At 45.1% G+C, this 17,272-nt stretch overlaps 1 protein-coding gene across 2 annotated transcripts in view; it reads right to left on the bottom strand.

Annotated features, from left to right (window-relative positions):
* Positions 1–17,272, bottom strand: part of VPS35L (VPS35 endosomal protein sorting factor like) — a 147,229-nt gene that overhangs the window by 105,553 nt on the left and 24,404 nt on the right. For both annotated transcript variants that reach the window (XM_007986967.3, XM_007986973.3), the window contains exons 7-8: positions 15,887–16,015; positions 5,478–5,562 (exon numbers count right to left, since the gene is read on the bottom strand). In XM_007986967.3, the coding sequence (XP_007985158.2) occupies positions 5,478–5,562; positions 15,887–16,015 (214 nt within the window). The remainder of the gene's footprint in view (positions 1–5,477; positions 5,563–15,886; positions 16,016–17,272) is intronic.

Raw genomic sequence — 17,272 nt, 5'->3', positions numbered from 1 at the left:
GCAGTTTCTCTCCTGGCCCATCCCATCCACCTCACTGCCCTGCGCACCCTCTGAGAGAAACTACTTCTATCGGTTTCTTGGGTATCCTTTTAATGTCTCCTTAGGGAGACACAAGTGAATACCACCACGTATTCTACATTTTCCTCCTTTCTTTTTCTTTTTTTTTTTCTTCTTTTCGAGACAGGGTCTTACTTCTGCTAGGGTGCATCATAGCTCACTGCAGTCTCAAACTTCTTAGGCTCAAGGAATCTGCCTGCCTCAGCCTCCTGAGTAGCTGGGACTATAGGTTTGTACCACCACACTTAACTATTTTTTTAAAATGTTTTGTAGAGATGGGGTTTTGCTATGTTGCCCAGGATGATCTTGAACTCCTGGACTCAAGTTATCCTCCTGCCTCAGCCTCCCAAAGTGCTGGGATTATGGGATTACAGGTGTGAGCCACCATGCCCGGCCCTTTCCTTCCCTTCTTTTGTTTTTGTTGTTGTTGTTTGTTTGTTTTTCTGAGACAGAGTCTCACTTTATCACCCAGAATGGAGTGCAGTGGCTTGATCTCAGTTCACTGCAACCTCTGCCTCCTGGGTTCAAGCAATTCCCCCACCTAAGCCTTCCGAGTAGCTGGGATTACAGGCGTGTACCACCTCACACAGCTAATTTTTGTATTTTCAGTAAGGACGGGTTTCACCATGTTGCCCAGACTGGTCTCGAATTCCTAAGCTCAAAGTGATCTGCCAGCCTTGGCCTCCCAAAGTGCTGGGATTACAGGTGTAAGCTACCATGCCCAGCCTTTTCATTTCATAGAGCCACTAATACTCCACTATACAGACACACCATAATTTATTTAGCCAGCTCCTATTGATGGCCACTTGAGTTGCTTCTTATAATTTGCTATTACAGGTGGGATAGAATCCCAGAGGTGAAACTGTTGGGTTAAATGTATATGCATTTAGGCCAGGCGCAGTGACTCATGCCTATAATGCCAGTACTTTGGGAGGCCAAGGTGGGAGGATGGCTTGACTCCAGGAGTTTGAGACCAGCCTGGGCCACACAGTGAGATCCCATTGCTAAAAAAAAAAAAAAAAAAAAATAGCTGGGCATGGTGGAACACACCTGTGGTCCAAGTTACTTGGGAGACTGAGACAAGAGGATCCTTTGAGTCAAGGAGATTAAGGCTGCAGTGTGCCATGATCACACCACTGCACTGTGGCCTGGGCAATGAACTGAGACCCTGTCTCAAAAAAAAAAAAAAAAGGTATATGCATTCCCCCATGAGCAATGTATACAGAGAAATAAAGTAAGTGCTTTGACTGCAGATAGTGAGTTGAGACTCAGCTCTGCAATTCACTATGACGGTGACCCTGGGGAAGCTACTTTCCTTCTCCACCACCACGCCTGGCTAATTTTTGTATTTTTAGTAGAGACGGGGTTTCACCATATTGCCCAGACTGGTCTTGAACTCCTGACCTTGTGATCCACCCACCTCGGCCTCTCAAAGTGCTGGGATTGCAGGCTTGAGCCACTGTGCCCAGCCAGGACTTAATATCCATAAAGCACCTAACAGTCTGCCCAAGGTCATCATCTGTTGAAGATTTACCACTGCTGTTCCCAACTCCCAGCCCAGCTATTTTCTGGGACACAAAAAGGACGGCAGCATCTGCACTACAGCCTGGCGAGTCCAGGACGGCGCTGGGGCGCTGCTGGCAGGAGCTGGCAGAGTGGCTGCCCAGAGTTCTTGCAAGGTGAGTGAGCTGTCTGGGTCTGGCCAGGCTTGCAGGATAGAGCTAATCAGTGTCTCGGAGCTAATCTTGCTCAGGAAAGCTGACTCATACAAAAGAAATTTAGGAGAGGCTGGCGAAGGAACCAGAAGGCCAAGAGGTTGATTCACAGGAGAAATGAGACTGCCAGGGGAGCCAGACACAGCCACCAGCCTCTCCCCACCAATGACAACCTCACTCCCTGAAGGTAAGCCGTTTGCAGGGACACGTCAAGGACCAGCAGTGTATGATTTGACATCTATTCTAAGAACCTAAAGCCCTTAACCATCCTGGGTCTCTCTTTGCCATTCCTACCGCCTTCCTGGGGCCATGCCAATCCCTGCCTCTCACTGGAAGTGCTGCCACAGGTTCCGGGCTCCACCTCCGCCCTACAGTCTAGTCTCAACACAGAGCCTGTTAAATCCCACATGGGATCACCTCCCTCCTCTGCTCAACACCTTCTGGTGGCCCCTCCTGCCCTCGGAGTCACAGTCAAGGCCCAAGTCCTTCCAGCGGCCCCCAAAGCCACCATGGTCTCTGACCATGTCAGCTTCTGCCCCTCTCCCGGGCTCATCCCATCGCCTCCCTCTTGGCCTCCTTGGTTCTCAGGCCAACCTGGTGCTCCCAATGCTCCCACCCCAGGATCTTTGCACAAGCTGTTCCTTGGCCTCTTCTGCCCCTGGCCTCTGCCCCATAGACCCATAGGGCTCACCTCTCACCGCCTTCAAGTACCTGCTCGGGTAACCTCTCAACGAGGTCTCCACTGAGCACCTTACTTAAAATTGCACCCCTACCCCCTCACCTAATTCCCTCCATTCCTCTTCACCTCCTCACCCCACTCTGTTTTGTTTTCTCCATAGCGTGGATCATTGTCTAACATACAATTGGGTTGACTTAATTGTTTTGTAAATTCTCTTTTTTGGAAACATAAGCACCACAAAGGCGAGGATTTTTTTTCTTTTCTTTCTTTTTTTTTTTTTGAGACGAAACCTTAGCTCTGTGGCACAGACTGGAGTGCAGTGGCGCGATCGCAGCTCACTGCAACTTCCGCCTCCCGGGTTCAAGCAATTCTCCTGCCTCAGCCTCCCGAGTAGCTGGGATTACAGGTGGCCGCCACCACACCTGGCTAATTTTTATATTTTTAGTAGAGATGGGGTTTCACCATGTTAGCCAGTCTGGTCTCAAACTCCTGACCTGACGTGATCCAACTGCCTCAGCCTCCCAAAGTGGTAGGATTACAGGCGTGAGCCACCGTGCCTAGCCAAGGCAAGGATTTTTGTCCCTTCCATTTGCTGACACCTCCCTAGTGGCCTGCAGAAAGCCTGATACCACCTCTCCGGGCCATCTGAACCCATCAGGCCTCATCTGTCAGCTGGGACATCTCCTCTTTTTGCCCAGGTAGCATCCACTCCCCTTTCTTCCGCCTACTGTATCACTCTTTTAGTTCTGGGGTGACCAGGCCTGGATAATCAGTGCATTTCATCCCCCAGATACCACAACTGGCTCAGGGATGGACAAGTGAACCAACCCAGGCCAATGAGATGGGATTCTGAAACTTCTGTGGGAATGCTTGGAGAAAGCAGCTCTTTCCATGCCCTGGGACCACCAGCAGTAAAGCTATCAGAAGCTGAGGACACCTTGTGAAACTCGAGAATGCACCCAACCCAAGAGCAAGGTCTTTTTTTTTTCTTTTCTTTTTTTTTTTGGAGACAGTCTCGTCCTGTCGCCCAGGCTGCAGTGCAGTGGTATGATCTTGGCCCACTGCAATCTCCACCTCCTGGGTTCAAACGATCCTCCTGCCTCAGCCTTCCGAGCAGCTGGGACTACAGGTGCGCACCACAACACCCAGGTAATTTTTGTGTTTTTAGTAGGGACGGTGTTTCACCACGTTGGCCAGGCTGGTCTTGAACTCCTGACGACAGATGATCCACCCACCTCTACCTCCCAAAGTGTTGGGATTACAAGTGTGAACCACCATGCCCTGCCCAAGGGCAAGGTCTTAATGACACTGTTTGGGTTCCTGGATCCAGCTGCACCTGAAGCCAGAACTACCCCTGGACTTTTCAGAGTAAGCCAATAAATACCCCCTTTTCCAAGGTTAGTTAGCTTTCTTGTCACTTGTTTTAGCTAGTGCACTCCGGTCTCCGGTCTCTTGGACAGGACTGGGATGCACAGAAATGAATGAGTCTCTCAGATTGACAGTTTGCTTTCTGACCCATTATACCTTTCAATGGGTTACGGATAAGATTTGCTGGGTTGGGAGCCCATTGGTCCCTGTAAGACAGTGAATGTCTGTTCTGATCTTCTACATGTTCAGCTCTCAGAAAGTGCCCCTATTTCCTAGTTCTGGTGGGATGCCTCGCTGTGGGGCACATCATATAAAGCTTAGAGAGCTACATGGTTTGAGCAAACTGCTAATGGCACGATGCTCTGGCCTAACCAACCACTGCCAAGCAGCACAGGGGCCTCCTGCTCCTCCAGGTTATTCTCTTCAGTCTAAACCTTTCTGCCTGGCTCCAAAAGGTCACTCTGCCTGTGAGGTGGTGTGTGGGACTAGGGGCAGCCACAGTGATGCAGGAAGTTATCCAGGTGGGAGAGGGTTGTGGCTATGATTAAAATTTTAACAGTGAGGCTGGGCACAGTGGCTCAGGCCTGTCATCCTAGCACTTAGGGAGGCCAAGGCGGGCAGATCACTTGAGGTCAGGAGTTTGAGACCAGCCTGGCCAACAGGGTGAAATCCCATCTCTACTAAAAATACAAAAACTAACCAGGTATGGTGGCATGCACCTGTAATCCCAGCTATTGGTGAGGCTACGGTAGGAGAATCGCTTGAACCCGGGAGGCAGAGGTTGCAGTGAGCCGACATCACGCCATTGTACTCTAGCCTGAGTGACAGAAACTTTATCTCCAAAACGAAAAAAAAAAAAAAAATTTAACAGTGAAGAAAGAAAAAAATGGACATGCTGGGGAGAGCTTTAGGAGGCTGAACTGAAGAATTTGGTGACTGGACATGGGCGTGTGGGGGAAGATGCTCAGATTCCCAGCTTAGGCAACTGGGTACATGGTGGTGCCATTCCTGGAGACAGAAACTCAGTGGGAAAAGGGAAAGGGCTGGGAACAGATGCCGAGTACAGTTTCAGGTGCCTGTGAGATGGCAAGGGACCCATGCTACTCAGTGCCCCCAGCCTGCCCTGCTTCACTCATTCACTTTACTAGTCTCTCAGAAGATTAGGAAAAACAGGCCAGACATGGTGGCTCACGCCTATAATTCCAGCACTTTGGGAGGCCAAAGCAGGAGGATCACTTGAGGTAGGAGTTTGAGACCAGCCTGGGCAATACTACGAGACTGTCTCTACCAAAAAAAAAAAAAACTTAGCTAGGCATGGTGGCATGAGCCTGTAGTCCCACCTACTCAGGAGGCTGAGGCAGGAAGATGGCTTGAGCCCAGGAGTTTGAGGCTGCAGTGAGCTATAACTGCGCCACTGCCCTCCAGTCTGGATGACAGAACAAGACCCTGACTCAAAAAAAGAGTAGAAAAAACAAAATTTTAGAATGTTTCAAAAATAGCACCCTTATTAATGGGCATGGGGGGATGGTTTGATCTCTCTCATGACTTACTTAATAACTTAAACCACGGCAGAACCTAATTTACAGTAACTCTACCACCCAGTTCTTGACAAAATGAACATATTTCCTAGATCTAAGATGCACATGACAGGTACTTACCAAATGTATCAAGTATGTCGGTGATAAGGACAAATTTACTTGGGTAGAACTGAATAACACTGGTGTCTGAAAGAAGCTTTGAACACTAAAAAAAGAGAAAAAGAGAGAAAATTCACTCTGGCATGTCTGGTATGGGTAGGACACTCCAGACCTGAAAAATTAATGGTTTCTGTAAACAAGTTGAGATACTTACTATGTGCCAAGGCCTGTGCTAGGCACCGAGCAAAGAATGACAAGCTAAACCACGGTGCTTTTGACAAAGAGAGCCAGACTCTGCTCACAACAGAACCTCTTTTTTTTTCTTCCCTTTTCTTCTCTTTTTGTAGAGATGGGGTCTTGCTATGTTGCCCAGGCTGGCCTTAAACTCCCAACCTCAAGTGATCCTCCCACCTCAGCCTCCCAAAGTGCTGGGATTACAGGCGTGAGCCACCGCACCCGGCCCATAACACAGACTCTTAAGGAAATACAATATCACCTTCTTCAGGAAAGCCTTAACCAAAAGGATCCTGCTTGTATACTGGTAACCAGGAAGCACTCAAAATCACTGAGAGAAGTGAATGACATCTCTCTCATCACAGTCCTCATCTGTGGTCCCATCTTTGTTCAACTGCTTTGCAGACTGGCTTCTTCTGTTGATTTCAGGGTGATCAGCATCCTTAAACATTCTTTTCTTTTTTTTTTTTTTTTGAGACGGAGTCTCGCTCTGTCTCCCAGGCTGAAGTGCAGTGGCGCGATCTCGGCTCATTGCAAGCTCCACCTCCCAGGTTCACGCCATTCTCCTGCCTCAGCCTCCTGAGTAGCTGGGACTACAGGCGCCCGCCACCTCGCCCGGCTAATTTTTTGTATTTTTTAGTAGAGACGGGGTTTCACCTTCTTAGCCAGGATGGTCTCGATCTCCTGACCTCGTGATCTGCCCGCCTCGGCCTCCCAAAGTGCTGGGATTACAGGCGTGAGCCATCGCGCCCAGCCAACATTCTTTTCTAAGAAATGACCCCATAAGTAAATCCCCAAGGCTTCCTAAACTCACACTGATTATTTATACTCAGTCCCAAATTCCCCCCTAAAAGGAACATAAGCTTCAATGAATACATGCTACTCTGGAAATATGACCTTCAATGCTGAGAACATTTTGGCTTTGCAGGGAATTGCTGAATTCTACATTCTCATTCATGCCAAAGGGTCACAGCCATGCTCTTTATTTAATTTTTTAAAATTTTATTATTCTTTTATTAGAGATAAGATCTTGCTCTGTCACTCAGGTTAGAGTGCACTGGTGCAATCATAGCTCACTGCAACAATGAACTCCTGGGTTCAAGCAATCCTCCCGCCTCAGCCTCCTGAGCAGCTGGGACTATAGGTATATACCACCACGGCTGGCTAATTTTTTTTTCTTTAATTTTATGTAGAGGCAGGTTCTCACTATGTTGCTTAGGCTGGTCTTGAACTCCTGCCCTCAAGCCATCCTTCCACCTCAGCCTCCCAAAGTGCTGGAAATACAGGTGGTGAGCCACTGCACCCAGCCAACATGTTCAGAACTTTTTTGAGTACTCGTCTGCCATTTAGTGTTCAGGACTCTTAATGGAAGACCGCAGTCACACAATGTGGCCCCAAACACCTTAGATTATCTTTTATCATCAGAAACAGAAAAGCTCTTTCTACTTTGAAGAACTAAATTTAACGCCATGCCCTGAAGTCTTTACACATGCAAAAATCAGCATAAGGAATTAAATAACTGCTACACTTCATCACCCCAACGGTTGACCCTCAGAAAGAAAAATGTCATTTAAAAATTTAAAAAAAAAAAGATGTTCAGACATTTAGAAAGGATTATTTAATATGTAATTCCAAAATGCAGAGAATGGTGAGAACATTCACCATGTCAAGAGATAGGCTGACATGTGTTTTCAGTTTGGTGTTGTTACCCAACATCTAAACTGTTAGAGTCACCAAGTTTCTCCATAGCATTGCAGGCTTAAAAGTAAACAACGTGTCTGATTTGCGAAACATCCTCTTACAGCCCAGATGTTATTTGGGAGTGGGGGGGAACGTAAGCTGTAAAAGCAATAGTGCTGACACCAAACGTGGCAATTGGATGTATGAGGAATTCCATTTCCTGACACCTCGCTCTGCGATTTTCATATGCCCTTTGTGAGAGTTCCAACTTAAACAACTGCCCCATGAGATTTCAAGGCTGGAAAAAGCTAACAACTCCAAATCTTAGAGACTGTTTACAATACACAGTTCTCGGTTCCTAGGGATGTGACATCTCTGAGTTCTACCCAAAGCTGGGCTTGCACAGTCTCTTAGCGATGAGTTACTGCCCACTGGTGAGGTGAGAGAGAGAGAATTTAAACAGAGGATTTCAAATTAAACACAGCTGGGGCTTTCCAAACATCTGTGCATTGATTTTCTCCCAAGCTGGTTTCATAGAACATATATTTTATAAAGGACAACAGGAACAAGATTTTGTTTTTAATCCAAAGTTAAAGCTATAATGATCTTATACATTGAAGTTACTTTTTAAATTACTGTTTTGAAGATGCCACAGTGTTTAAAGCTTTGGTGCCGCTTCCTAAACTTGTCTGATAAGAATCAGGCAACCCAGGTATGTGTTAACAATACAAATCCCAGCTGGGCGTGGCGGCTCACACCACTAATCCCAGCACTTTGGGAGGCTGAGGCAGGAAGATCGCCTGAGCCCAGGAGTTTGAGACCAGCCTGGGCAATGTAGTGAGACCCCAGTTTCTACAAAAAATACAAAAATTATCCAGGCATGGTGGTGTGTGCCTGTAGCCCTAACTACTCAGGAGGCTGAGGTGGGAGAATCACCTGAGTGAGGGAAGCAGAGGTTGCAGTGAACTGAGACTGCCCCACTGCACTCTAGCCTGGAAGACAGAGCAAGAACCTGTTTCAAAAAAAAAAAGGTTAAAAAAATTTGAATAGCCAGAACAAACGCATACATTCAAAGATGACCTGAGTAGGAAGGAAAGAAGTAGACCATTACTATCCAGAATACATTTTCAAAATCCCAAAACTCAGTACAAAAAACTCAGGTAACAAAATGGAAAAATGGGCAAAAGAAATCAGCAAAGGGCATTTTACAAAAAAGGAAACCCCCATGGCCTATAAATATGTGAAAAGATGCTCATTTTTATTAGTAATCGAGGAACTGCAGATTAAAACCACAAGAAAACACGACTGGAAAAATTAAAATAGCAAATCTGCTCATCCCAAACGGTGGTAGAATGTTGAATTGCACAGACTCTCACACGCCCACATGCTGCTACAAGCGTATGTTGGCACAGCTACGATGGAAAATAACTTAGCATTATCTGGAAAAGCTGAAGAGGCACAGAGCAGTTCTACTCTTAGGCATAGGCTCTTATCTAGAGAAAAGCTTTACATGGGCACCAGCAGACGTGACCGAGCGTGCTCACAGCGACATTGTCCATGTAGTGAAAAAACAAAAGAGCCAGATGCTCATCAACAGATGGCAAAATTTATGCATCAGAAGATGATTTCATACTCAATGCAATCCCTGTCAGAATCCCAGAAGGTTTTTTTTTTTTTATTTTGTAAAAATTGACAAGCTGATCCTAAAATTCATGCAGAAATGAAAAGGGCCCAGAACAGTGAAAATAATTTAAAAGAAGAAGAAGAAGAAGAAGAAAGTTAAAAGACTTATCCAACCCAGGCCAGGTGCGGTGGCTCATGCCTGCAATCCCAGCACTTTGGGGGGCCAAACTGGGTGGATCACCTGAGGTCAGGAGTTTGAAGAGAGACCAGCCTGGCCAACGTGGTGAAACCCCATTTCTACTAAAAATACAAAAATCAGCTGGGCATGGTGGCAGGCGCCTGTAATCCCAGCTACTCGGGAAGCTGAGGCGGGAGAATCACTCGAATCTGGGAGGTGAAGGTTTCAGTGAGCTAAGCCAAGATGGTGCCACTGCACTCCAGCCTGGACAACAGAGCAAGACTCTGTCTCAAAAAAAAAAAAAAGACTTATATTATCCAGTTTCAAACTTGCTATAATGCCATAGTCATCAAAACAATGTGGAATTGGCCAAGCGCAGTGACTCATGCCTTTAATCCCAGCACTTTGGGGGGCCGAGGTGGGCGGATCACTTGAAGTCAGGAATTCAAGACCAGCCTGGCCAACATGGTGAAACCCCACTTCTACTAAAAATACAAAAAATTAGCCAGGTGCGGTGGCGCGCACCTATAATCTCAGCTGCTGGGGAGGCTGAGTCATGAGAATTGCTTGAACCTGGGAAGCGGAAGTTGGAGCAAGCAAAGATCATGCCACTGCACTCCAGCCTGGGTGACAGAGCAAGACTCTGTCTCACAATGTGGAACTTGCATAATGATTGACTAATGGGTCAGTAGAATGACAGTGGGAGTCCAGAAATAAACCCTTACATTTATGGTTGATTTATTTTTGTTTTTTTGTTTTTTAAGTAGTCTGAGTTGCAAATTTTTTTTTTTTTTTTTTGAGATGGAGTTTTGCTCTTGTTTCCCAGGCTGGAGTGCAATAGCACGATCTTGGCTCACCGCAACCTCTGCCTCCCGGGTTCAAGTGATTCTCCTGCCTCAGCCTCCCAAGTAGCTGGGATTACAGGCATGCGCCACTGCACCCAGCTAATTCTGTATTTTTAGTAGAGACAGGGTTTCTCCATGTTGGTTAGGCTGGTCTTGAACTCCTGACCTCAGGTGATCCACTCACCTCAGCCTCCCAAAGTGCTGGGATTACAGGCATGAGCTGCCATGCCCGGCCTTGGTCAACTGATTTTTAACAAAAGTGCCAAGATCTCAGTAGAGAAAAAGATAGTCAATATGGTTTGGCCCTGTGTCCCCACCCAAATCTCATGTCGAATTGTAATCCCCAGTATTGGAGGAGAGGCCTGGTGGGAGGTAAATGAACCATGAGGTAGACCTCCCCCTTGCTGTCCCTATGATACAGTTCTCGTGAGATCTGGTTGTCTCAAAACCTGTGTCACCTCCCTGTTCGTTCGTTCTGTCTCTCTGTCTCTCTCTCTCCTGCTCTGCTATGGAAAGATGTACCTGCTTCCCTTTTGCCTCTCGCCATGATTTTAAGTTTCCTGAGGCCTCCCCAGCCATGCTTCCTATACAGCCTGTAGAACTGTGAGTCAATTAAACCTCTTTTCTTCATAAATTACCCAGTCTCAGGCAGTTCTTTATAGCAATGCAAGAATGGACTAATACAATAGTCTTTTCAACAAATGTTGCTGAGACAACTGTAGCTCCACATGCAAAAAAAATTTATTTAGATCCTTATCTTATAGCATATATAAAAAGTAATTCAAAATGAACCATTGACTTACATGTAAGTGTTAAAATTATAAAACTTCTAGAAGAAAACAAAGAAAAAAATCTTCATGACCTTGAGCTAGGCAAAGAGTTCTTAGATACAATTACAAAAGCATAAGCTAAAATGAGAAAACTGATGAATGAAGCTAAAAGTTAAAACTTCTGACCGAGCACAGTGGCTCACATCTGTAATCCCAGCACTTTGGGAGGCCGAGGCGGGCAGATCACTTGAGGTCAGGAGTTCGAGACCAGCCTGGCCAATATGGCAAAACCCCGTCTCTACTAAAAATACAAAAATTAGCTGGGCATGGTAGCAGGTGCCTGTAATCCCAGCTACGCAGGAGGCTGAGGCACGAGAATCACTTGAACACAGGAAGCGGAGGTTGCAGTGAGCTGAGATCATGCCACTGCCCTCCAGCCTGGGCAACAAGAGCAAAACTCTGTCTCAATCAATCAATCAATCAGTCCATAAAAACGGCACTTCAGAGACACAATTATGAAAACAAAAAGACAAGCCACAGACTAGGAGATCATATACTTGACAAAGAAATAGTATCAAAAACATATAAAGAATTGTTACAACTGGCCAGGTACATGGCTCATGCCTGTAATCCTAGCACTTTAGGAGGCCAAGATGAAAGGATTGCTTGAGCACAGGAGTTTGAGACCAGCCTGGACAACAAAGTAAAACCCTCCGTTTCTACAAAAAATTTAAAAATGAGTTGGCTGTGGCAGCTACTGGGGAGGCTGAGGTGGGAGGACCACTTGAACCCAGGAGGTCAAGGCTATAGTGAGCTGTGATGGCAACAGTGCACTCCATCTGGAGTCACAGAGCAAGACCCTGCCTCTTGAGGAAAAAAAATTTGTTACAACTCAACCAAATAACACAATGTTTAAATGAACAGGCCTTGAATAGACATTTCACTGTAGATATACAAATGGCTAATAAGCATGTACAAAGATGTTCAACATCACTGTTAGGGATATGCAAAGTAAAACCACAATGAGGTACCATTTCAAACCCACCAGGATGGTAGGATGGTTATAACAGAAGTGATAGGCCAGGTGTGATGGCTCAGGCCTGTAATCCCAGCGCTCTGGGAGGCTGAGATGGGAAGATCACCTGAAGCCAGGAGTTCAAGACCAGACTGAGCAACACAGCATGGCCCTGTCTCTACAAACAAGATTTTTTAAATAAACTGGGCATGGTTGTGGCCAATTGTAGTCCCAGCTACTCAGGAGGCTGAGGTGGGAGGATCGCTTGAGGCCAGAGTTTGAGGCTAGAGTGAGCTATGATCGCGCCACTGCACTCCAGCCTGGGTGACAGAGACCCTGTCTCAAACAAACAAACAAAAAGAAAACAGAAAAAAAGATGGACAATGCCGAGTGTCAGAAAATGTGGAGGAATTAGAACCCTCAGATAAATGGTGCAGCCATTTGGAAAACAGTTTGGCAGTTTCTCAACAAATTAATCCTAACATACCATATGACCCAGCAATTCCATTCCTAAAATTTTACCTAAGAGTAATAAAAACGTAAGTCCACACAAATAATTGTATGCAAATGCATACAGCAGCATTATTCATAACAGCCAGAGAGTGGCAACAACCCAAATACCCATCAGCTTGTTAAGATAACCACACATTAGAATACGATTCAGCAGTGAAAAGGAACAAAGTACCCACACGTGATACAATGTGGATGAACCTCAAACATATTATGCTAAATAAAATAATCCAATTAAAAAATGGCCAAAAGAGCTGAAGAGACATTTCTCAAAAGATGATACACAAATTAGCCAAGAAGTATGTGAAAATATGCTCAGCATCACTCATCATCAGGGGAATCATCAAATGAAAACCACATGAAAATGGCTACTATCAAAAAGACAAAAATAGGCTGGGCATGGTGGTATGTGCCTATAGTCCCAGCTACTTGGGAGGCTGAGGTGGGAGGATCACCTGAGTCTGGGATTTCTAGGCTGTAATGCAGTGTGATCGCGCCTGTGAGCAGCCACTGCACTCCACCCTGGGCAACCTCATCTCTTAAGAAAAAAAAAAAATGCAGATGAGAATACAGAGAAAACTCTTTTTTTTTTTTTTTTTTTGAGACAGAGTTTTGCTCTTGTCGCCCATGCTGGAATGCAATGGTGCAATCTTGGCTCACTGCAACCTCTGCCTCCTGGGTTCAAGTGATTCTCCTGCCTCAGCCTCCCAAGTAGCTGGGATTACAGGCACTTGCCACCATGCCTGGCTAATTTTTGTATTCCTAGTAGAGATGGGGTTTCACCATGTTGGCCAGGCTGGTCTCGAACTCCTGACCTCAGGTGATCCACCCGCCTCAGCCTCCCAAAGTGCTGGGATTACAGGCGTGAGCCACCACGCCCAGCCGAAAAGGGAACTGTTATACATTGTGGGTGGAAATGTAAATTAGTGTAACAATTCTAGAAAACAGTATGGAAATTTCTCAAAAAACTAACAATAGAACTACCATATGATGTAGCAATCCCACAACTAGGTTATCATCTAAAGAAAAAGAAATCAGTGTATCAAAGAAATTATCAGCAGTACCATGTTTATTGCAGCGCTATTCACAATAGCTAAGATATGAAATCAATCTACATGTACATAAATGGATGAATGGATAAAGAAAACATGGTACACACACAGGAATATTATTTGGCCATAAAAAAATGAAATTCTGTAATTCACAGCAACACGAATGAGCCTGGAAACCATCAAGTTAAGTGAAATAGGCACAGAAAGATAAATACTGCATGTCCTCACTCACATATGGGAGCCATAAAAGTTGAGTTCATAGAAGTAGAGAGTAGAACAGCGATGACTAGAGGCAGAGGCTGGGAAGGGTAAGGGCAAAGGGAGAACAAAGAGGTTGGTTAATGGGTACAAAATTACAGCTACATAGGAGGAATAAGTTCTAGTGTTCAATAGCACCTAGAGTGGCTACAGTTCAAAATGTATTGCGTATTTTCCTTTTTTTTTTTTTTTTTGAGACAATCTCACTCTGTCACCCAGGCTGGAGTGCAATAGTGCGATCTCGGCTCACTGCAACCTCCACCTCCCACTTTCAAGCAATTCTCGTGCCTCAGCCTCCCAAGTAACTGGGATTACAGGTGTGTCCCACCAGGCCCAGCTTATTGTGTATTTTCAAATAGCTAGAGGAGAAGATTTTGAATGTTCCCAACACAAAGAAATTAGAGACGTTTGAGGTGATGAATATGCTAAATTACTTGGATTTGATCATTACACACGGGATACATGTATCAAAATATCACTTTGTACCCCATAAATATGTAGAATTACTACATATCAATTAAAAAGGCACATTATACTACGTGAGAGAAGCCAGATCCAAAAGATTATCTACGAATAACCCCATGTATATGAAATGTCCAGGAAAGGCAGATTTACAGAACCAGAAAACAGACTTCTAGTTTTCTGGGATTGGGTATGGTAGTGGGATTTGATTACAAACAGGCTTGGGGGAATCTGGGGAGGTATAAAAATGTTTTAAAACTAGATTGTGTGATAGTTGCACAATTCTATACGTTTAGTAAAAAAAATCACTGAATTATACACTTATAATAGGTGGACTTTATGATATGTAAAATATGCCTTAGTAAAGCAGCCACCAGGTACCCCTCCCACACACACAGAGAACAAGTTTACTGTACAGCAAATTAGCCTGGCTAATTTTTGTATTTTTAGTAGAGATGGGTTTCACCATGTTGGCCAGGCTGGTCTCAAACTCGTGGGCTCAAGTGATCCACCCACCTCAGCCTCCCAACATGCTGGAATTACAGATGTGAGCCACTGCACCCGGCCTTGACTCTGTCTTTCGGATAAAGAGGGCAGTCCTTAATGTATTATAGAATCGTTACTATTAGCCAGATGTGGAGTTGATGAAGCACACTTATGATGATTTTGTTTGTGAAGACACGAATCAAATCTCCCCCAGATGTAAACCTCTTAGAAGACACGGTTCTAAACTACAATAATCTATGGAGAGATGCTGCCAATGCAAATATTGTGAAGAAGCACTTGCTAGTTCAGATAGTTTCTCACTCGAGACACTCAGCAAGCAACCCTCTCCACGGGCTCCCAGGATGAGAGGCCTGGCCTTCGGGACTATTTACTCTGTAAACTAACAACAGTGATTGAAGAGAACGGGCGTGGGCTTGCCTCCCATCATGAAACACCAAAGAAATCACCCCTACTATACAAGGAGTCATCTTAAAAGACTTCAAGTGTCCAGTGTGAAGACTCCTGGACTCTCCTGTCTTTCAAAAGAACAGGTGAGAAAACAAATGTCACATTATCATAACATGGAATGAGAATGGGATCTGTCCTTTTGAACTAAAATGGCAGTTCAGAAGTCCTTTGTTGACTTTGCTCTGAAAATGATAATTTAATGAATTATTCCTTTCCAAATGTGCTTCTGAGCACATTTTGCTGAGATAGCAAGATCTTTAGGACCAAGAAATATAAGCTGTTTTCCACATAGTACTTGTTCTTGTGGTTCAAGAATTGTCACTGGCTTAACAAATTCATCAACAAAGAAGATTCAATGTATGTACCTCTACCAGTGCTGTAAACTTCTTCTCCTTGTCACATAAGCATGCGTAATATGTCTGAAATATTCATTTATTAGGGACACACGTCATTAATTCCAAAGACACCAAGCCAATGCAGTCAAGGAATCCCAACAGAAAGCTGCCCAATCTTTAGTGTGTACAAATCATAAATGTGTCAGGGGTTGCACCATGGTTAATGTACTACACAACACATGGGGTATCATCAATTCTGTAACCTAGAGTGAAGAGTGCTTCCTGGAGTTGTGCAGTGCACAACCTGTGCAGTTGCACATGTGACCCTGAGATTAGCCATCTCAAAAAAACACAGATTCATAATCATGGCTTTTCACAGGAAGTATATGAAAAGGAAAGGGATGAAAAAACAAAGGTAAGACCCTGCAGGCAGGCCCCTGAAAACTCTAAGTCTCCACAGTGGAATTTTACATAGGAAATTCTGGGTGGGGGCGGGGGGATCACTAGATCTAACCTGGATGACTATTTTTAGAGCCTTCACTTTCTGGTCTGAGGCCCAGGCATCCTTCAGCGACTGGTTGAGCTCCTCTATGCGGTTCACGTAATCCTGCTGAGTCAAATTCAACAGCTCCTTTTGGGAACCCTATGGGGAGAAGACAGAAGGTGAAGGCACAGCAGGAAAAATATTGCTCGACTACCACCCTTATAAAGAATACCAGGTATTGGCTGAGTTTTGGTCTCTAAATTTTCCTCATATCCCCACAAGGATTGACAGCTTTGCCTTGCAATTTGCAATCAAAGAGGTTCTTTTGAGTTTTCTGACAAAGATGGACAGGATGCTGTGGGTTGACAGGCTGGCCTTGGAAGCAAGTCAGACCTAAGCCACCTCCCAGCTCAGTCACCGAGTAGCTGTGTGACCCTGTGTGAGCTACTTTCCTCTCAGAGCCTCATCTGTGAATTGAGGTAACAAGACTTACCTCATTCAACCAACTGTGGGTCTCCTGTGTGCAGGACACAGGACTAGATGCTCGAGAAACAAAGACATTTTTGCTCAAGATTCACAGGCAATAAGACATGACAGGGTATTTCAGCACTAATGGAGCTTAAGATACTGAAGACAGGTGGATATTAACTCAAACTGAGATAAATGCTCAGGAGAAAACACAATTCTATAGGGACACATACACTGGATCTAAGGTGCCCATGGAAAAAAGCTGAACTGTTTCATGGGCTACTAAGGAAGAAAAATATGCTGATCACTGATGGGAAGCAACTGAGAAACGTATACCCCAATTTCAGAGATAGTCAAACGTGAGAGCAATGGTACATCTCAGACTGGGAGAAATATGGTAACAAAGAAATGGACTGTAAACTGTGACGGGGGGATCAGGAATGGTTTCCTGGAGAAGTGATACTTGAGACAAACTCTAAGGGGAGTAGAGGTACAGAAGAGTGTGGGGGTGTTAATTAGACCAAGGAGAGAGTAATCAGGACAGAAAGACAAGCACAGCAAAAACCCTTGGCAGCTGAGCAAGAGATCGTCACGGGGATGAAATGGCCATGTAGGTAAAGACTTGGCACGGTCCCCAGCGCACAGCAGATGCTCCTTAACCCTGGGCTATTGTTAAGAGGCTCTTCACACAACTCACAGGAGTGAAGGTCATGTGAACACATATGATGAGACCTGGAACCAAATGTTTATATGTACATTTCCTACAATTCAAAATGAAAAACTCTTTATTAAAGAAATAAGAGTTGGCTGGGCATGGTGGCTCATGTCTGTAATCCCAGTACATTGGGAGGCCGAGGTGGATGGATCACTTGAGGTCAGGAGTTCGAGATCAGCCTGGCCAACATCGTGGAACCCTTTCTCACCTAAAAATACAAAAAGTAGCTGGGC

The sequence above is a fragment of the Chlorocebus sabaeus genome, chromosome 5 (assembly GCF_047675955.1).
Source record: "Chlorocebus sabaeus isolate Y175 chromosome 5, mChlSab1.0.hap1, whole genome shotgun sequence".
Taxonomy (NCBI): Eukaryota; Metazoa; Chordata; class Mammalia; order Primates; family Cercopithecidae; genus Chlorocebus; species Chlorocebus sabaeus.
The sequence above is the reverse complement of the archived record's forward strand: the minus strand, read 5'-3'. Positions and strand labels throughout refer to the sequence as shown.